Source organism: Mixophyes fleayi, chromosome 6 (assembly GCF_038048845.1).
Source record: "Mixophyes fleayi isolate aMixFle1 chromosome 6, aMixFle1.hap1, whole genome shotgun sequence".
NCBI lineage: Eukaryota > Metazoa > Chordata > Amphibia > Anura > Limnodynastidae > Mixophyes > Mixophyes fleayi.
Genome location: NC_134407.1, coordinates 102,121,463 through 102,144,449, shown reverse-complemented (window position 1 = coordinate 102,144,449; position 22,987 = coordinate 102,121,463). Strand labels below are relative to the sequence as shown.

General features: G+C 41.0%; 1 protein-coding gene across 1 annotated transcript in view; it reads right to left on the bottom strand.

Annotated features, from left to right (window-relative positions):
* The window catches only part of ANXA11 (annexin A11), a 75,864-nt gene that overhangs the window by 22,165 nt on the left and 30,712 nt on the right, over window positions 1-22,987 (bottom strand). Inside the window, exons 2-7 of the mRNA XM_075217125.1 lie at window positions 16,375-16,453; window positions 13,110-13,201; window positions 12,397-12,837; window positions 11,361-11,448; window positions 9,402-9,496; window positions 1,836-1,949 (exon numbers count right to left, since the gene is read on the bottom strand). Coding sequence (XP_075073226.1) covers window positions 1,836-1,949; window positions 9,402-9,496; window positions 11,361-11,448; window positions 12,397-12,837; window positions 13,110-13,201; window positions 16,375-16,426 — 882 coding nt within the window. The 5' untranslated portion in view covers window positions 16,427-16,453. The remainder of the gene's footprint in view (window positions 1-1,835; window positions 1,950-9,401; window positions 9,497-11,360; window positions 11,449-12,396; window positions 12,838-13,109; window positions 13,202-16,374; window positions 16,454-22,987) is intronic.

The following is a 22,987-nucleotide window of genomic DNA, read 5'->3' as shown; positions in this document are numbered from 1 at the left end:
TCCCTGCTCCGGAGTATAATATAGAGCATGTTCAAAGGTCCCTCATGATAGATATAGGATTGATTACCCCTCCAGCATATTGTGTGAAAACTTTATAAAGCACAGGCTGAAAAAAAATATGGTAGATGTACAATATATTCATTACCTTCAAGTGGTGTTGTGTGAGTAACATCTTTTTTAGCAGGCATTTCTGAGCAATAAACACTACTACTAAAGATCCAGCTCTGTTCCTGCAAGATGCCTATGCCAGCTGAGTAACAGTGACCAACAAATAAGAGCCAACACTCTAATCCATACCCTGGCTGTCTTGGTACTGTGGTAATACTATATTTGCACAACTTGCATTTATCCCCATTTATACATGATCAATTGTATTCGCCTTGCACTGTGTTCTGCAACTTAGGGCCGGATTGGCCTTACCAGGAATCTTCCTGCGGGCACCAGAAGGCTGCCTGGTGTTTTTTCTTTTCATTGCCTTTTTTTTTTTTTTTTTTTTTTAACAATATATTTGTCACCCGGCAAGGGGCCTGTCTGAACTCACTGGGGCCATCCCCAAAATAAAGGGCCAGCCCTGGCAGTAAAGCAGACCTGTCTATCACTGAGCATGAGCTGCAGAATCTCTGCACCACACACATTGGGGAGAGAGGAAGACACAAACCTATGTAAGAGTGCAGTATCCTTGGGCTCAGATAGGGTGGATCAGAATGAATAAAGGACCTGAACTGAATACACTGTACCACCTAGGATAGTGGTGAGTGAATATCAGATAATTACTGGCAACAGAATTTCCATGTGGAACAGATCCACTGCGATGAGCCATCTTCCTGTGTCAAAATACCAAATTGATTAGTCCTCATTATGTGGTAGTATTTAAGCTTTTGAACTTTGATATGATGATCGGATTCTACAGTGGTACACCTCACACCGGACAGTGCTACCTTGCAAAATTCCTGGACTGCGGTATTTCTTAAGTTCTCTATCTGGCCACTTTTTAGCAGGTTTTGCAAAGAAATTCATTGAATAGCTTATTCTATAAATTTGGAAACTCAGAGTTCTACTTCTGTAGAGCATTTACTTATTATAACCCTTTATATAGTACAAAGCTGTTCAATGCCAGCATTTTCATCATGCACATTAGTTCATGATTGCGCAGCATATGTATCAGCTGTACTTATTTATTGAACGGTTATACTTTTGCTAAATCAATTGCTTGTGCTTTGTAACCACACAGATCGCATAGACAATTATTGAAAAACGATGAAATTACTTTAATAAAACAAATTGCTCAGCATTCACTCTTTAATGAAGTAGTCATTTTCCTAGTTGCTAGTGGAAGTATTATACTACAGCAATGCTACTTCCTGACCTCCTCTATATCAATTTGGAATATGTATTGGGGTGTGACACTTTTTCCTCTACTCATTTTTCTAACAGTGACCCAGTTACTTATATACAGTTGTTCCAGAAATGCATAAATATCACCATATGTATTCCAGGAGGCATTACCAATCATGGAACACATACTGGCTGCAAATTATTTGATATATATGGGGATACTACTCGAAAACTGAAAATCACAACCTTTTACAGAAACTTACCATGAAGAAAAATAAAACATGAACATATACCAAGCTTTCCTACTTTGAACTATGTCTTTACATTAAACTCTGCACTTATCACAATACATGCACTTGATAGACATTTGTCAGAAAAAAAAAAAAAAAAAAGAAACCCTCACCCTTCTTTGACACTTAAGATGTAGTGACACCCAATTCTGTGGCCATTTGTAATCAGCAACTGCATGACAATTTCACACACCATTGCTTAGCACTCACTTTAATTGCATCATGAATCTCTTGTGCATCATACATAGTTGGTGCTTTAATCATTGCTAGGATTGTCTTCTCAAAGTTCCCAGAGAGCTCAGATTTCAGGTCCTTTATCAAATCCTAATGTGAAAAGAGAAGGTGAAAAAAAAGAATATATTTTGGGGAAGACACAATGTTTTTAATAACAAACCATTATTAAATGCTGTCATGCTAATAGTCAGGTTGTTACATATAAAATAGATGTTCTCAATGAGGATTAAGTGTTAGAACTTAATCCAATTTAAGACCAGAAAACAAAAAATATTCAATTAAGGGAATGCAAGGTCTATATATGCCCAGTGCAGACACTCCACACCACTGCCAGACTGTAGCAGCAGCATCTCTACCAATGCAAAGGGAGCCAGCCGAATCCCTATTACCTTGCTACCACAAAGGTGAACTTCCTGCACAAAACAATCTGGTGCCTGTTATGAAAGGTAAATAACTTCTAATGTCGATAAGGAGATATTAAAACATAGTATATTACCTAGACATAATATAAAGCATATATTAGATCTGAAGAAGAATGTATCTGCTATTGTGGAATAGTTGCAATTATATAAAAGCACTGTTTGCAACAACAAGAGCCCATTAAAAGCCTCAAATATTTTTGAAAACGTGAAGCTTTTAACAGCCCATCAAGTAACAATGAAGTCCAATCCCATCACTATCCAAGTGGTGAATTTAGTATTAATGGCACAAATGTCAAAAGGAAATTCACTCAGCAATACACTCCATGGAGTTTTCCTGTAAGGGGAGACTAATAGTGGAAATTATCCCAACGCTAAGTGAAAACAGTGTGGGCTTATGCAGTTACTTGGGAATCATAGTATACTGTAAACTGTATTTAAATCCCAATTGCGGACACCACAACATTTCCTGTGTCCAGAGCTACATGCTGATGCCAACCATTTAATATAGCCATTTTGAAAGCTTTGCTCAAGGAGAGGTTTATCCCCATGCCTATCCAGTGGTGAAAAACTGCACATGTGCAGTCCTTTGTTTTTGGCCCAGTTAAATATAGTTCTAAATTGGTTGGCTCAGTTCAATCTACACTAGAGATGGGCGGGTCCGGTTCCCCCGAGAGCCGAACCCACCCGAACTTTGGGTATCCGAGTAACGAGCCAAGTAGCTCGGTACTCTCCCGCCCGCTCCGCATCCAAATCGAGGCCGAACGTCATTGTGACGTCGTCGGATCTCGGGGCTCGGTTCTCGCGATACTTGAAGATTATAAATACCTGCCTCCACAGCAATCCATCGCCATTTGACAGAGGGAGAGAGCAGGGTGTAGTCACAGGCTGATTAGAGCAGGGACAGAGAATACAATATTCTTATTCCAATTGTTGTAACAAAAATCGCTAGAGAAGAAAGGAGGATAGAGGTTTTTTTTCTTTTCAATATTTGGCACTCCCCAGTGCTTTTGGGGTGTCCCCCCTAATTGTGCATAAATATTTCTGGCTGTCAAAATTACTGTCAGCAGTATTTACCAACTAATTTTTAGCACTCCCCAGTGCTTTTGGGGTGTCTCCCCTAATTGTGCATAAATATTTCTGGCTGTCAAAATTACTATCTGTCAGCAGTATCTTACCAAATAATTTTTTAGCACTACAAGTGCTTTGGGCTGAGAATGGATTCAAAGCAGTCCACATATGATCTGAATGAGCAACCAGGTTCTGTCACCAGTCCTGATGCTAGTGTTCCCAGTACATCATCTGGGCAAGGCGATGTCAAACTACAGAGTGTTTCGAAATCAGTCCAAAAAACAAAAACAAAAAATGTTACTGAGCAAAAGTTAAGTGGCGATAATTTTTTTTTTGCCAACATGCCATTCTACACATGCAGTGGCAAAGAGAGAATGAGGCCTTCACCTTTCTCTATAAGTGGCAGATGCCAAAAAAGTTACTGAGCCTACAATTGGTGCACAACTACTGTTACACGTCAAAGCCGAGCTGCAAGATAACAGTAAGACATTAGAGGATAATGTTTGCTCTGATTCCCCAATGGCACGAATCCCTATGGAGAGTCCATCCCACAGTGGGATGTCTAATCGTGAGCATTCTGCTGATGTGTGCCTTAATAGCCCGAGTGTAGCCGGTGATACACAAATTGAGGATGCCACTTTGGAATTAGAAGAGGATGAGGGGGAGATTTGTGTAGGCGACGAGGGCACTAATGAGGATGTTGATGAGGATGAGGTTGTTTAAGTAAGTCCTGCACCAGTGGCAGCAGTTCTGGCACGTGACAAGAAAAAGGCCATTGTCATGCCTGGGCATAAAACAAAAAATCCACTTATGTGTGGAATTATTTCTACCCAAATCCAGATAACAATTGTATAGCCATTTGTAGTGTATTTCAAGCCACAGTCAGTCGAGTGAGGGACCTTAACCATCTTGGAACCTCGTCTATGTTACGCCATTTAACGAGAGTTCATGGCAAAGTGTTGGGAAAAGCTGAAAATTCTTCCCAAAAAATTACAAGCACTCCATCATCAGCTAAGACCCTCCGCTCACCGACATCCCGACGGCTACAAAATACACCCACCACACCATCCTCATCAATATCCTCAGTAACGCTCGGAGTTAGCCCGGCATCCCACTTAAGGCTGGATGACTCTTGCACTATTATGGATTCCTCTGAAGAAAGCGTTAGTCCCACTGCTGCTGCTGCTGCTGGGGGTGAATAGTCATCCCTGAGGCAGGTCAAGAAAATGAGCAGTCCTACATTTCAGCAATTAACTGTGAAACAATCATTTGCGAGGGGAAGCAAATATGACAGCAGTCACCCAGTCGCCAAGCGAATCACAGACGCCATAGCTGCAATGTTCGTGTTAGATCTGCGTTTAATCTCCACAATAAACGCAGCTGGTTTTTTACAGTTAATTGAGGTTTTGTGTCCGCGTTACAGAATTCCATTGCGATACCATTTCTCCCGTAAAGCAATTCCACAACTATACCAAAAAGTGTGTAAAAATGTAGAGATTGCGCTGAAAAATGCCATTCTGCCCACTTAACCACAGATATGTGGACAAGTGGAAGTGGTCAAACCAAAGACTATATGACTGTGACAGCCCACTGGGTTGGTCATTCACCTTCACCAGCATGTACACCACTACGTAACATTTGTCACAGGCAGGCCACTCTTTGTATCACCGGCTTCACTAACAGGCATACAGCTGACAATTTGTTACACAAACTGAGAGATGTGATTGATGCATGGCTTATACCACTTGGACTCTCCCCAGGGTATGTCATTTCTGATAACGCCAACAATATAGTGCGAGCATTACAGCTGGGTGATTTTCAACACATTCCCTGTTTTGCTCACACCATCAACTTGGTGGTGCAGAGCTTCCTACGAAATAACCGTGAGGTGCAGGAGATGCTTTCGGTGGCCCGTAAAATTTCAGGCCATTTCAGGCATTCAGCCACAGCATGTAAGAGATTACAGCAGCTCCAAGAGCAGTTTAACTTGCCCTGCCACCAACTTAAGCAAGAGGTGGTAACTAGGTGGAATTCCACCCTGTACATGCTGCAGAGGATGGAGGAACAGCGCAAAGCCATCCAAGCATATTGCACAAGCCATGACATTGGGAAAGGAGGGGGGATGTATTTCACTCTTGCACAGTGGGGATTCCTTTCAGTGCTGTGCAAGGTGCTGAAACCATTTGAAGTTGTGACATGTGAGGTTAGTGCAGACTCTGCTAGTTTGAGCCAAATCATTCCTTTAATTAGACTATTGGAAAAGCAGCTTGAGAAAATGAAGGAGGAGCTAAAAGCAAGCAATTCAGCAAAGTATGTTGGCCTTGTCGATCAAGTACTTAATTCGCTTCACAATGATCCTCGAGTTATTAAGATCTTGAACTCGGATCAGTACGTTTTGGCCACTGTGCTTGATCCAAGGTTTAAAACCTACATTGAGTCTTTACTTGTAAATGAGCGAGATGTGAACTTTTGCAAGGAGCTATTGCTTAGCAAGTTGGCCGCTGAACTGGGCCTCGGCTTGACGACGTGTCCTCCTTCACTTTCTCAAGCTGCTGCTGCTCGTAAAAAATTAAATTTCCCAAAAAGAAGCAGGGAAGACGCAGGGGGCAGACCAGAACAATTTAACATCTGGGCTGGTTTGAAGGATTTTTCAAAAAAAGTGTCACTTTGCCCATAACTCCATCCAATACGAGTATAAACATGCAAAGGATGGTGGAGGATTACTTTCAAGAGGTAGTTGATATGGAAATATCAGACAGTCCCTTTCCTTACTGGGAAGAAAAGCAGGCCATTTGGAAATCCATGTGCAAACTTGCTTTGCAATACCTAATCTGCCCACCCTCCAGTGTGTACTCTGAACGAGTGTTCAGCAGAGCAGGGAACTTAGTCAGTGATCGCCGTAGAAGGTTATTTCCCAAAAAGTGGAGAAAATGATGTTTATAAAAATGAACTACATCTTCCACGAGGAAGGCCTTCACCATCCAAGACATCCAAGCACTGACTGTTCTCTAATGACGGATTCAAGCGGCGATGAATTGATAGTCTGTAATGAGGACGTACACACTGATGAGGGTGAGGATGAAGCTCAAGATGATGACGATAACATCTTTTTAAAACTTTCTATGTAAGTGTAGGGTGCAAAGAGGAAAGGGACTTGTGGCATTTCCATATCACGTATCGTCTTGAAAGGCTGCTGTTTGGGCAATTTCACCTTAAGGGTAGGGTGTCAGACAGAGTGACCCCAAACTGGCTTTGTCCATTTCTCTTAATATTGTACAGTCTATAACGGCTGAATTTTTTTGTATTTTCGACAAGTGGAGGGGGGCCTATAGAGACAGAAAGCAAACTGCCTTTTTCCATTTCTTTACATATTTAACTATAAGTGTAGGGTGTAATATACATCCAAAGACGGTGGCTGCATTGCCAATATGCATAGATGGAGAGGAAGACAATCTGTTTTGTGGGTAGAATAAATGAAGACCTACCTACCAGGAATTAAACTGTTTTTTGGATGATGAAACAGTTGGAGCACTAAATTGGGTTATTTTAGGCCCAAAAACATTGATTTTCCAACAAAATAGCAAACCAAAACACGCAATGGCGGTTTTGCAAAACCAAAACAAGATGGTAATACAGATCCAAAACCGAATCTAAAACCAAAACACGGGGGTCAGTGACCATCTCTAATCTACACCCACTCCCAGGATTAGCTATACTCATGTGACTCAACAGGATTGGTCCAGTATTTCAAGTGCTTACTTGAACTTATGGCAGAGGTGCAAACTGCTTTTGGCTCTACATAATGTAGTATCTATTTATATGTCTGTGTTTGTGTATTATCACTACTGTTTAGTGGCGTGTAACAGCTCATTTAAGACCTAATAACACTGCTCTATTCCTGCAAGACACCTGTAGCTGCTGAATTTCTATGATCTACAGATAAGAGCTAGCCCTTTAATCCATTCCATGGCTGTCCTTTGAACTCAGAGTCTGATATCCCTCCTACCTTACAACCTGTTGTAGGAAAAGCTGCTGCAGCAGCTACACACACACAACCCAGATATAAGCAGTTCTAGGTGCCGGCAAACGAGTCTGGTGGTGGCAGTGGCTGCTCTCCTGCAACTGGTGTGCAGTTAGCGCGTACAGACAATGAGGGAAAGTGGCAGTAGAAATGGTCAGCAACAAGTTACTGACTGTAAGCGGAAAGACATGACAAATATGTAAACTACCTTCCCCAGAAAGGTTGGCAGCATAAGTCCATCCTGTCACACAAGGATATGATTTAATTTTTCAAACATATGAAGGGTTTAACAAGTCAGAGGAGTAAAGCATTCAGAGGAAGGAGTTAGGAGATGCAAGAAAACTGGAGTGTAGTAGGTTTAGGGGCGATTTGAGCAAGAGTTATTTTAATGAAAGAGTAGTAGATGGCTGGAATAAGCTTCCAACAGAGGTGGTGGAGGCTAATAAAGTAGGTAAATTTAAACATGCTTGAGATCGACATAAGCATATTCTAAGTCTGGAAAAATAAAATAGGGTCTGACCATAATATGGCAGACTAGATGGGGCCTGTAGTTCAAATTATTTGTTCCTAGGCTTTAAGCCAGAGTGTACCTAATGGCATATGATTGTGTTTGTATCATGCTAATGGTTCACAAAGTTACTGAAAATTTAACAAATTTATCAAAATGTAAAATATAATCATAATTTTTGTATAAATGTTCTTGGAAATTCTTTAATGCATTCACAATCAAAAGACAAAAGTATATCTTGTTGAGTTGTGCCTTTGCTACATACATAAATGTGTGTCCTTGCATGCTATGTTTAAATCCAGGGACGTGTGTTGCTCTAGGTTTCATCTGTATAGGAACCAGGTGGTCCACCGACAGCTCCTACTTCCTGTGCACTGCATGAAACAATTACAAACTAGTCCAAGCTTAAAATCACCTCTCTATGCTTTTTTGTCAGTAAGCCCTGATGATATTATCACACGAGTTTCGACAGAGGAAAGAAGTTACCTTGGTCTAGTACAGCGCTGTCCAGCCTGTGGCATGTTGGAGAATGTTATCCCTATATGCTGGCTTCATCTTCACTGAAAACACTGGTCAGAACGGATTCAACTTTGTGGTTTCACGTTATTAAAAATACACTAGGTTAACTGACTGGAGCCACCTGTGATTTCTTGACATGGATTCTGAGATTTCTATAAATGTGCAGAGAAAACTAGCACTAAGAGGGGAAGAAAGATAAGACTGGAGAAATGCAGGGTAGGACGAAAAAAGACTTTAAACATGAGCACTGAGCTATATGTTGTGACATTAAGACTGGTGTGCAAAGGACTGTAATGTTTGCCACAGGTGTAATAATGGCCATGAGACTGTAGTAGATATGAAGTTATTAAGCTAGGCACAGGCTGTGATGGTGAGCATGAAGTTCATCTGCGCACAAGGCTGTATGTTGTGAGCATGAGGCCATTATGTAGGCCATTGGGCAGCATATAATGTACAATGCATTGTGGTGGTCATAAAGCATAGGGCTGTATGTGGTCAGCATAGGATTATGGTGACCACATAGGATATGTGATGTGCATCAGTTTGTTATGCTGGGCAATGCCAGTAATAATGGGCATAGGGCTATTGTGGGTATGAGAAGGTTATGCAGGATTGTGATCTGTATTTTGGGTGCTCAGGGCAGTAGGTTGTGTGTTTTGCTGTGCTATGCACTGCACATAAGGCATATTGTATAAGACCAGGAGTGGATCACCAAATGAAGAGTGCCAAAAGCCAAAGCATCTGTTAATATGATTTTTCATGAGCTTAGATGTCACTGTTATGGCACATCAGCACATGCTATATTTCTATTATACATTTGCAGTAAAAAAAAAAAACAACAAAAAAAATAAATCACATGCGATTTACACATAAGATAGACCATGACAATTAGTATACCCAATATAAGATTTATTCCATTGTACTTTAAAAAGTAAACTTTGTTCTGAAAAAAATAAAATAAAAAAAGAACAGAAAACCAGTAATTGAGCATGTTCCAGACTTACCTTTCCATAAGCGGTTTTGAAGGACAAACTGATCTGCTGTCTCTGCTTGCTTGAGCGGCTTCCAAGACATTCAATAATGGCCTGCTCATCGGTTCCTGTCATGCAGAGGTTTAACAACAGTATTCAGTAACATGCAACATTTCATTTATCTTAAATTTAGTTTTATCTGTGCAAAACATTTATCCCAAAAAGTAACATTGCTGTGACATATGAAGGACTTCTTTCAGGAGTAGAAAAAACAATGGTAATGGCGAACAAAAAAATGTTCACTATGAGCAAAGTCCTATAAACTGAGCAATTAAAAAAAGGCAGTTTTATAATCAAAAATAAGGACAAAGTCAGATGGATCAGACATGTTTTAACTTGTTCAATACCACAATGTGAATGAAACTAATAAGCTGGTAGAGAAAACAGATTGAAAGCTCGACTGGAGCAGGGACCGAACTGAACCATTAAACATTTGTAAAGAGATGCGTTAAATGTAGGCCCACTTATTAATTACAAAAAAAAAAAAAAAGGAATCCCTCACTGGGCAGCACCACACCAAACAAACATAAATCCCTGCTGTAAAGCAGGACCAATTGCTAGCCCCTAATCAAAAGGAACCACAAACCAAAAAAAGGCAGCACTGAATAGTGATATATAGGAGTGTCCTTAACTTGAAAAATCAAAGAAAACCATGGCAGGATACATAAACCAGAGATAATATATACAAAAAATATTTTTATATCTCACTAAATATAATACATAGGCCTCAGAAATTGGTAAATTGGTAATTAAAACCAAACATTTAAAAAGCACTGGGACTAAAAACTGTATAATTGGAATCACTTATTTATTTAGTCCGTTTATAGACATTATTTGTATGTCCATGTAGCTTAAATAAATATACAGAAGTTCACATAAAGATATAGTCACAATAAAATCCCTCCAAGATTTCCAGCAAATCAGCCCATAAGTTGAAAGATGTATAACAATCAAACTAATGTTAATGGTATTCCACATCCAGATTCTGATATAACATCCCTGGCAGAGGACTTGCATAGGAAATAAATGATATAACTTAATTCTCTTATCTTATTAATTTAGATGATTAATTAAAGCCTGTCTGTTCAAGCTAAAAGGCTTGAACAGACTAGACTAGTTTTTTGGGGGGTTTCACACCCCCCAAAAAAGAAAACAAAGACAGTTTAAACATAAAGGGGTCGTACAATGTTGATTGTACAGTTTTTTGATGTCTTGGATTGTATCCAGTAACCATTGCTATGTCTGTTGTGTAATTCTTTCTAAACTCAATAAAAAAATGAAAAGTTAAAAAACATGAAAAGGGGTCATTTACAAAAGTACAGGGCAGTGTTGGGTTTGTAGACAAGGTTTTCGCTGTCTGCTGGGATGACATGGGTAGATCCAGGGCGTTCTTTGCCAAATTAGACATGGGAGTGCAAAAAACATGATTTTGCGGGACAGGATCATTTAAATGACCTGGTACATTCAGGAAGGCATGTCCCATTTTCTGGATAGCAGCAAATCCATTTCCCTGTAAAGGGACTTGAATTCTCTGACCAGAGCTGCTGGAATCCCAAATTCTCTCCTATAATTATAAGGGGACACATTTTGCCTCTTCCACATGCATTTTTTGGGGAAAATGTATTTCTAAGTACTCTTTCACCAATGTAACCAAAACATGTAACAAATAATATGCAATAAAGACCATGAAGATGTCCACTCACTCAAGTTAAATTTAGATCTTAAATTAACCATAACCAAGCAGTGTTTTGGGAGAAAAAAACGGAAGCTTTGAAATTAAGGATGGACCTGCATTTATAGACATTGTTACAGTTTCTGCCATGCACATTTTTCCAGACTAAAAAAAAAAAAGTTATTATGCTATGTTTAGCACAGTGGAAGTGATCGCTCTAAAGCAGGGCGTAGTTTTGTATTGCTTTTATAGTGTCTTACCAAAGCCTTTCATAGCCTTTCTGAGCACTTCAGCATCTCTGAGCGGATCAAAGTTTGGTGCATCTGTAATAGTGCCTCGTTTCGCAACCTGCTCAGAAATGTGGCATTGTTAGGACAATCTCTTATTTAAATAATTATATACTTTGACAGTATTTTAAAAGTTACTGAGGTATTTAGACAACAAGTTACTCTAAGTATACAGTAAATCTGACTACAAATGTATACCTGCACAATAAAAACCAACAGCAGAAAACAGATACCTTTCAAATGTCCACTATTATTATTATTAATTTTTATTTATAACATAAAAAAACCCAAATCACTTAAAAATACCATTTTTAAATCTCGTTTTTTTGCGGGTGGGGCCTGCTAAGAGAATGCCTCTCAAAATGAGCTGTATATACGGAGATCAGGGAAACACCAAGGGAAAGGTACTCAAATTTCCAAAAGCACAGAGCAAATGCTGTTTTGTGATGTCACATGCCTACTTCAGCACAAATGCAGCAGTTTTTGTGTATCAGTACATGGATTTGCATGCCAAGATTGTGCGTCTGAGGATGAAAACAGTCTGCAATGTCTAATGTGAGGATGTGCAAAAATTCAGGGAAAGAGAAGAGAAATACAGGGATGCGCACAATCTTTTCTTCTCCCCAACAGGACTTGAATTTTCAGGCTAATTAGGAGTTCTAGAAATCCCAAGTCGTTCATATACTTATAATGGGACACATGTTCCACATTTATGGGAAAGTGCGTTTCTATTTTTTCTACGGCAATGTAACAAAAACATTTAAACACACAAAACACGTGTCGTCTCAACAATTTTGAGAAAGTCAATGTAGAGTATCTAAAAATGTATCTCAAATTTAAATTTATAGACCTTATCACAGTTTCCACCATGCACATTTTTTGGACTATCTGCAATCTCCTAGATGTAGGAGTATTTCCCTATAACAGGAGTGTTTCCAAAGAAGTTGTAAAAAATATTAATGATTAGCTAACCTAATGTTAGCTACCCATAGTTGTCATCATACATTACCATCATTGGAGGAATGCTGGGTGTTCCTGAAGGTTGATATGGATATTGTGGCATAGAGGGGTTTGCTGCTGGAGCTTGAGGATAGCTTGGCATTGGCTGCTGTCCAGGGTATGTCACTGGAGGCTGTCCGGGCATTGTAGGCTGACCAGGTGTTGGCATTGGAGGCTGGCCTGGGATTGGCATTGGTTGCCCTGGCAGCTGGCCTGGGTATCCTGAATTAAATCCAGGCATTCCTGGTTGTTGTCCACCACCTGGAGCAGGGTACATGCCATAATTAGGTGCTTGAGGCTGCTGCGGTGCCCCAAATCCAGGTGCTTGAGGCTGCTGCGGTGCCCCATACCCAGGTCCTGGTGGAACTGGATACCCACCACCTGCTGGTGGATATACTCCTTGTGGTGGGTTCATTCCTCCAAATCCTGCTGATGGAAAGCCTGGCCCAGTCTATAAAAAAAAGGACATAATGTAATTGGATATTATATAATCATTAAGCACATTTTACCGTATAAAAACGTATTATCTCTTTCCAGAATACTCTTCAACTAAGACTTATGAATTATGCAGCATCATGCAATGGGTACCTTAAGATAACATAATACAATTTACCCTAATCTGCATGTCATTTTCGGTGTTTAGTCCAATGTAAAATATGTTATTTTAAAGATGATTAAATGTAAATTTAATTTTATTGCACCAAGCTATAAACTGGCACTCACCACATACTGCTGAGGATTGTATTGTTGAGAGAAGCCTGCCATATCCAGCCCAATGGGAGGTGGGTTGCTGGGTGCGCCCCATGGATTATTGGCTGTAATAGAAGAATGAACAACAAGGAGAAAACATAACCCCTGTAGCTTGTAAAGCTAAAATTCACATTTAGTTTAGATTTTGGCTAAAATTCACATTTAGTTTAGATTTTGTCTTAAATTATCGCTTAAACTATCATAATATAATTGGTTACACCAATGAATTTCTATTAATGTCACCACTAGCAGAATGCAAACAAGAACAGTAAGATAAAATTGGAAAAATGCATATTCATAATTACTTTCGACAGTAATATTTGATTGAACCTGGTGCAAATGTCTGTGCAAATATAGGTGCTATGTATTTTTTTGTTGAGTAGATAAAAGCACTGCTGCATAGTAACCCCAGCGTCTTTCTGTCTAGACAGGCAGGTAAACAAGAAAAGCAGCTGAACATAGGTAGAAGGAGGAGGTTGTGATGAAACGTGTTGGCCTGACTGTAACAGAAAAAAAATATGAAGAAAGTACACCCTCTTTCAGATATGTGTATTTACATATCAGGACATGGTTAACCATCTAGTCCTCATCAAGCCCTGGAGGGGTAAATGTATTGTGCTTTTTCAAGTCACCGATATTCGTCGACTTTGCAACGCAAATTTAAAACAGCAATGTCTTTAAAGGCAAAACTTGATGTTTCAGGGCATTGATTTATGCACAGCTCTTGTAAGGTCCCACCACAGCATCTCAACGGGTTTAAGACCTGAACTTTGGATGTGGCAATTCAAAAACCTTGATTCTTTTATTAAGCTATTCAATTGTACAGTTTGTGGTGTGTCTCGGAGCAGTGTCCTGACGCAATATCCAATGAAGGTAAACTTCAATTGTCAATTAGATGTCCATATAGTATACTCTTAGCGCTCATGGTGTACTCAAGAATTGTGAGGCTTCCAGGGTACATGGGTGCATATTATCATCACTCCACCACCATGCTTGAAAGTTGGTATGAGGTTCTTCTGATCGTCATTATTATTTTTACTTATTAGGCACAGCAGAATCCACAGCTCTGTACAATCCATAACGTATAAACAAGGCAATATACAAAGAAGTGGCAAGAGAAAGCAACAATAGTTTCAGGAAAAATCAATACACGAGGAAACAATAGAGAATGCAACTACATTATAAGACACAACTAGAACAAAGGAAACTTTGCAAAGTGGACAAGGAGTGCTTCAGAGATTGGAGGTTTGGGGTGAGTCTAGTAAGGCAGGGCTTCCAAAGTAGTGGAGCAGTACAGGTAAAGTCCTGAAGGCAGGAGTGTGAGGTGGTGATGGCAGAGAAGGAGAGGCGAAAGTCATTGAGAGAACAGAGTGGGGGAGTAGGGAAGTATTTCTTGACAAGGTCTAAGATGTAGGAGGGGGGGGCATCAAAGAGGGCTTTACAGGTGAGGAAAAGCAGCTTGAATTGAATTATGGAAGGGATAGTGCACAGAGAGGCACAGAGGAAGAGGAATGCACAAGAGGAAGATTAGTTGAGACAATGCATTCAGGACAGATTGCAGGAGGGACAGATGTATGACAGACATGCCAGAGAGAAGGAAACTGCAATTAACAAGGCAGGAGATGACAAGAGTGTGGACGAATCTTGGCAACGTTGTTAAGCTGGAGGTTACAGTATTGGACTGTATGCATGGAGTAAAGTTGAGGGTGGAGTCAATGATGACCTGCAGGCAGCGAGCTTGGGGAACAGGGAAGAAGGCAACACCATCAATCTTAAGGGAGACTGGAGGAGGGTATGCGACAGTTGTCGGTGTAAAGATTACCTCAGTTTTGGATGTTGAATTGAGACAGAGTCCAGCCAAGTGCAACTGACAGAAGAAGAAGTGGGACACATGAGAGAGGAGTGAGGTCGGGGGAAGAAAGGTAGATTAGAGTGTCATCGGCATGGAGGGGATATTGACGGCAGAAGGAGCAGATAAGTTGTCTGCTCCTCGAAGCTCTGTTTACACCTCCTCTCAGAGGTACAGGTTAACATGCACCAAAGGAAGAGACACTGAAGGAACGATCAGTAAGGTAGGATATAAACTAGGAAAAAACAGACGCTAAGGCCAAGGAAATGAAGAAAGTTAAGAAGGAGAGGATTGTGAACTGTATCAAATGCAGCAGATAGGTCAAGGAGCTAGAATAGGGAGAAGTGGCCCTTTGACTTCGCCAAGAGTAGATAATTAGTCACTTTGTTGAGGGCAGTCTTGGTGGAGTGGAGAGGGTGGAAACCTTATTGTAAGGACGGGAGCTAGCTTGTTACAGACGAATATGGCATTCCACAGTGCGCTGGAAAAGGGGGAGAATTTAAGAGGAGGGATGGGGATAAAGTTGTAAGTGGCGAAAGGTGAACAATGAGTGGGTGGTGGGGTTAGGGAGGTGTCCAAAGATAGTGGAGGCACAACCCACAGCTGGGACAAAGTGAGATTGTGGGTAAGGGCAGCGATTGGGAGGGCAAAGTGGAGGAATCAACAGTGGTAGGTGGAGGGGGGCAAAGGAAAAATGGAAGAGACAGGGGGACAGGGATAAACGGTGATGGGACAATACAGGTAGTACTAATGGATACCAGGAGTGAGGGACAAGAGGTGACAGATAGATGGAGACAGGAGAAAATGTTGGGAGGGAAAGAGGAAAAGAAGTAAGTGCAAGGCACAAGTAGATAATTTTTGGTGAAAGCCGAGTAGGTGGGAAGGGAGAGGAGAAGACATCTTATTGGAATAACTGTAGGGTATAGTGCTATAAGGTAGTTAGGCAAGAAGCAGAAGGGTAGTGAGGCATAATTCTAAATGGGGAAAGAAAATACTACAAGAAACACAGGAGGGAAATGCTAGAAGAAACACAGGTGTGTTGGGTCCGGTGACGATCACTGGATGGTAAGTAGCTTGTGATGATGCAATGTGCTTGGTTTTCCTACTTTTTCCAGACATGGTTTGTTCCTGTTGGCTTATTTTTGTTGAATAAATAATGACAAAGTAAAATGTGTTATGGGTTGTCCCATGAGATTAGATTTATAAAAATTTTAGAACTTTAGAACTATGTCCTAATAGTCCGGATATATAAAAATAGAGATTTAAATGAAATACTTTTTCACCTTTAGTCACTCGAGACACACACACAAACATACTTTACTTATAAAATTAACTAATTATGAGATAGAAAAACTATAAAATAAAAGATAGGTTTATTTTTTTCCTTACCTGTAGGGATTGGAGGATACCCACCCATTGGAGGATAACCAGGATAGCTCATTGCTTTAATATGATGAAAATTCGGCACCTGAAATTACATATTTACATATTATACCAAAAATGGACATATTATAGGGTCCCCCCTTTAATACTCCCATGCTATTAACAATATGTCAGAACTTCACAAATAATTAAATTACATGATCCCTATGTAGCAAAATCATACGACCAGTCTGCAATGCAGAGCCCAATCATCTGAAGAGATGACACCGTCTGTTCCACCTCGGTCTCCACAGATCAAATCACTAATTAGAAGAAGCCAAATCTGTTGTAGTTGCACTGGCTAGATATTCCTTCAACTAATCTGAATTTACATAATACTGAAGTTCAATAAATTGTGGGATTAATGTGAAATAATATCTGGAAGAAAATAACATTGCTTCTGGAGACAATGTGAAGAGGTTCAATTTGTGTGATGAGATTCAAATATATTTATAAGCTAAGTTTTGGACAGTTTGTACAAGTTTAATCCATTCTTGTATTGTGTGCGTCAAACTGGGCACAACTGCCAGTTCAGATACAAAAGGAGAGGGTCCTGTCATTAAGGGATTTTAATTAGACAAGAGTCAATAGTAGCGGCGGGCAGCACTGTCTGTCAAGCCTGGCAACCGCAATTGGGTGTTTTATAACCGCCTCTACGCCAGCTGGTTGTCAGGTAATAACAACCAGCATCTTTTCACTTAGTCTCCCTGCGTCCAGCAGCTGCCTAGCAAATCTTACTCATTAAAGCCCTCTGCACCAGTGCAATTAACCAGGCTGGGCTCCTCTCATTGGTTGCCCATCAAATAAAAAACCCCTCTCATCTATCACCTGGGCTGGTGATAGTTTAGGCTTAGCTAGTGTGCTTTGAATAATCTGTGTGAACTGAGCTGCTTGTGTGACCCGGACTATTATGTAACTTTGCTGCTTTTCTCCTGCCCCTGACCACAGCTTGTTATCTGGATTTGCTTTTGACCTCTTCCTGTCCGGACCTCAGTCTGTATTACCGGTATTTCTAATGAATGCAGCCAGACCTGACCTTAGCCTGTTTATATACTCTGCTACAGATCTCTGCCCACCCTGTATCTTGCTGCTCTCACTATTATCTAAAACCTCCTTCTGTGTTCCATCTACACCATTTAGCAATAACTTATTTAATAAGCCTCTACTACACCAGTTAAGACCTGGGACAACAGAGTACTCCGGAACATATCACGCTCCTTGGAAAAGGGGCTGCTATAGGCAAAGATCTCATGAAAAGGTTATACACTTATGTTGTGCTGCAAAACACCAAATATCATGCAACTGGAAGATATAATTTCAAATAACAAAACAATAAAGTCAAGAAATTCCATTGTGTATGGGATGCCTAGTATTCATATTATGCCACATCGTTACCAGGACACTTCATAAAACATATAACACTACAAGCCGGAATGTCCTTGAAATTGCGTCCATCCTCCCCCACCTCAAATCTTCTCACTCCCTCCCCAATAATTATTCATCTTTCCCCCATATATCTCCTTCCCAACTGCTTCCTCCCCTTATATATATCATCTATAAATGCTGAACATAATCACTATTCACTAGAATGTTTATTGAACTGGTATCAAACGAATATATTCACTATAAGACTGAAACAAGAAATTGCTCAGTCGTATGCGAAGTGACCTTATATTATTGCTATTCTATGTAAAACACCCGATCTGCACTGTTTTTTCCTTCTTGAAAATTATATTGAAAAAAAGAGTTAAAACATTAAAACAAATGTAAAACTGCAAACTGCATTTGAAAATTGCATAAGTGCAATATACTCCATGGTTCCCATGGAGTATATTCACAGTTGATATGCACTATACCAATGAAGGAGCAGCCCCCCCAAGTTCCTCAACCTGCCCCACAACTAGAGAGCCTGGACCGATTCACAGCTTCATTACATACCTGGCTTTGTCCTGGTCCCATTACAACAATGGGCCCCAAATATGATAAATGGCCTGCACTGTCTGAATGTATTTATCTGTATTTTCACTTTTACTGTACATTGGTAAGTTGTGAGCTCTAACCAAGAATGTTAGCTCAAAACCAAACCACTGAGGTAATATGCAGCCCTAGCTAATGTGAACAGTTTTATAGCTACACAAGAAACTATGGGACTAGTAGCAACATTTACCTTGGAAACCATGCTTCCATGATAAAGCTGTAGCCACAAACAATCTTTCTGGTTTTGTTTGCAATAGACAATGTAGATACAGAAGGGCGGATTTCTCACACAGCTCTGTTATGATCAAGGCCTGGTGATGCCTGTGGGTCTAACGCACTTAGGGAGTGATTGCTATGAAAATAGTTAGAACAGCTGCCAAATAGACTCCACTCCCACACACACACACACACACACACACAAAACACATGAGCACTTAGCCAACCTAGCAACAAAGATCTGCTATCTGGAAGTTTTGAATTCAGTATTAGTTGTCAGTGTATTAATTACGATTGACCAAGATCCCTTTAAGGGCCACTGCATATATAAAACTCACCATTATTCAGTGGTCACTTTATTAGGTACGCCTCTACCCCTACTTGTTAATGCAAGTATCTAATCAGCACATTATGTGGCAGCAATTCAATGCATAAAAACATGCAGAGATGTCCAAAAGGTTCAGTTATTGTTTAGAGCAAACACCAGAATGGAGATGAAATGTGATCTATGTTACTGTGCCACTGGAATGATTGTTGGTACCAGAGTGGGTGTTTTAACATCTATCATTAACAAGTTTACTCAGACTTCTGAGCACACAGCTCTTTGAACCTTGAAGTGGATAGGCTACAGCAGACCGGATTCCAATCCTGTTAGCCAAGATCAGGAAACTGAGGCTACAGTGGGCAAAAGCACACCAAAATTGGACAGTTGAAGACTGGAAAAAACTTTGCCTACTCTGCCGAATCTCGATTTCTACTACGACATGCAGGTGGTAGGATCAGTATTTGGCGTAAACATGAATCCATGGATTCATCCTGCAGTGCATCCACAGAGCAGGCCTGAGGTGGTTGTGAAATGGTGTGGGGATTGCTTTCTTGGCAAACATTAAGCCCCATAATACCATTTGAGCATTGTCTAAATGCCACAGTCTACCTCAATATTGTTAATGATCATGTGCATTCCAAGGTCACAGTCGTTGTGCATCAATCGCGGCAACATTACCCAGACACTTCTTACTGCCTGTGTTAATTCAGGTTGGCGAAAGAGAATCCACTATATGCGCTAGAATCGTGACACAGACTACCTTTTTAAACAATTTTCAAAAAGTATTCACACCTCTCAACTGTTGGGGTCCATATTAAAAGATGAGCATGGGACTGTCTCAGTCCTACGCCTTGCCACATTTTCACACGACCAACAAAATTATATTTCACAGATAATAAATACCACTGGAACTGAAGCAAAGTGCCGACACTGCAAGGGATGAGGTCAACATAGAAGTCTGCTTCAGCATACTCGTAAATATGGCTCGCTTTTGTAGTAGCTCAATTTTCTCAGTGATTCTGCAGAGAAAGGTGGTCCCGACAAGTGGCCCCCACAATTCATGTAAATGGAAGTGTTGTAACTATCTAAAAAACAGGATTTATACTTACGATAAATCTCTTTCTCTGAGTCCATCTGGGGGACACTGCTTAACCATGGGGTTGAGTAGGGAGGGGAGGAGTCTGGCACCTAAAGAGTTAACTTTTTTCCTGCTGACAGCATATCCCTCCCACAAATTCCCCACATACCTCAGTTTAATTACCAAAGCCCTAGGAGGAGAGGCCAATCAACCAAGATACACCACTCAACAGAGGGGGGAGTGGAGAGAAAAGAAAAAGGGGGGGACCGCAGTGTCCCCCAGATGGACTCAGAGAAAGATTTATCATAAGTATAAATCCTGTTTTCTCTTTCATCCATCTGGGGGACACTGCTTAACCATGGGGACTTACTAAAGCAATCCCTCTGAAGGGTGGGACCGCTCTGATCTCCCTGCACGTAGAACACTACGGCCAAAGGAGGTGTCCCCAGACGCAAATACATTCATTTGGTAGAATTTCGTAAAGGTATGGACCGAGGACCAGGTGGCGGCTGCCCTGCACAGCTGGTCCACCGTGGCTCCATTCCGTGCCGCCCCTTCGGCACAGGGAGATTAATACAATATAATCCTCCTTAATTGACAGGGTAAGCCATCTGGCAATAGTTTGCTTAGATGCTGGCCATCCCCTCCTAGAAAAAACAAATAATACAAATAGAGAATCTGTCTTGCGTATCTTTGCAGATCTCTTAACCTATATACGTAATGCCCTCACTACGTCCAAATACTTATTTGTTTTTGTTCCTGGAGTCAGAGGTTCCTCTCTGAACACCGGAACAACTATTTCCTGATTGACATGGAAACCTGAGACCACCCTAGGGAGAAAGGACGGAATAGTCCTTAAAACTGCTCTGTCCTCATAAAAGACCAGATAAGGTTCTTTGCAAGATAGAGCTCCCAGCTTGGAGACCCTTCTAGCCGAGGCAATGGCGAGCAGGAAGACTGTCTTCCAGGTCAAGAACCGCCACTCTGCTGAGAGTAGAGGTTCAAAGGGAGGCTCCTGCACTCCTGGTGCCTCCTTGCTTGTTTATGTATGACACTGCCGTGGTATTGTCGGAGTGGATGCGGATCGGCCTTCCCTGAAGAACACTCTGAGCTCTCTGTAGCACCTTCCAGATGGCCAAGAGCTCCCGCATATTTATGGAAAGACCCCACTGTCTTTCTGACCACAGGCCCTGTATCCTTAGGTGAAGGACCACTGCCCCCCCAACCACTCAGACTGGCGTCTGTGGATACCAGGACCCAAGCCCACGGGGCAAAGGATCTGCCTTTTGTTAGGTTGTCCTCCAACATCCACCAGCTGAGGGACCATCTGTGACTTTGTTATATTCAAGAGCCAGCCGTGCTGTTCCAGCACCCTCACCGTAAGGCGAAGATGTTGTTCCAACAGCTGTGCTGTTGAAGCCTTGACTAACAGATCGTCCAGATAAGACACTAACTGCACCCCCATGGAGTGAAGAAGTGCCGCCATAACTGCCATAATCTTTGTAAACACCCTTGGGGCTGTGGCCAGCCCGAACGGAAGAGCTCTGAACTGATAGTGAGCTGTGCCTATCGTAAACCTGAGAAAAAGGCTGATGCCCCTCTCAGATCGGAACGTGGAGATAGGCATCCCTGATGTATATAGATGCCATGAATTGGCATGTCTCCAGGCCATTTATGCCCGTTCTCAGGGATTCCATCCGAAAGGAGTCTGCTCTCAGATGCAGATCTAACTGCTTGAGGTTCAGCACTGGTCTGAACGAACCATCTGGTTAAGCAGAGGGAAGGGACTGTCTCCTGCTTCCCCCGGCCCTTGAACTGGTAGTCTGGCCTCTGCCAGACCCGCCCACGCGAAAGGGCTGTCTGAACTACAACTACCACCAGATATTTACACAGAAAATACTAACTAATCTTATGAACAGGTCAAAAAAAGATAGTATTTCTGTCAACGAGAGAGCAATAATAATTTTTATAATTATTATGCTATTCCCCCCGGATGTACTCAGAATCTTATACCTCCCTATCTCCTATAGAGAGTATAAAATCTATTTAGCCAAGGGAAGGCTGCAAGCAGCTGGTTTTCCTTCAGATTGGCTGCAATCAGCCCAGAGCATCCCTGGATCCTAATGCTCACCAGGTAACCTGGCCTTATATTTGGAACCGGGAAAAACACTTGGCACATGTTGCTTTATTTTTCTCACATTGTTAGTAGAAAACAAAGCCACCACATAGTAAAATACAGGTACATACAGAAGGTATCCACCCAGAAATACTAATTAATCTATGAACAAGTCAAAAGATAGTATTTCCGTACATGAGAGAGCGATAATCTTTTATAAATATTATGCTCTACCCTCAAAATGTAGTCAAAATCTATACTTCCCTATCAGTAGACTCACTACATAGAGAGTATAGAATATACTTAGCCCAGGGACGGCTGTGAGCAGCTGTAGACCTTCCAGACTGGCTGCAATCCTCACAGCATCCCTGATTCCAAATGCTCACCAGCTGATTTAGCATTGCCTTTGGAACAGGGAGAAAAACACTTGGCACATGTTGCTCTGTTTTCCTCACATTTTTAGTAGAAAACAAGCTAGCACACCCAAAGATAGTATTGCTGTTCCTGAGAGAGCAATAATCTATTATAAACATTATGCTCTTCTCTCAAATTGTGGTCAGAATCCATACTTCTCTATCAGTCTATAGAGAGTATAAGATATAATTAGCCAAAGCAAGGCTGACAGCTGCATTAGAATGGCTGCAATTAGCACAGAGCACCTGCTTCTTGGTCAGTGCTCACAAGCCAATTTAGCATTACATTTGAAACAGACCATCTATTTGGCACGTGTTGCTTTACTCTTTATCAGCCCTCATAAGAGAAATAAAAATAAAGTCACGTATAGACAGAATAGGCATAAACACACAAGATACCTTTCAGAAGGGAGAGCTGTAATCTTTTTAACATCAAGCTCTCCCTAGTATATGTG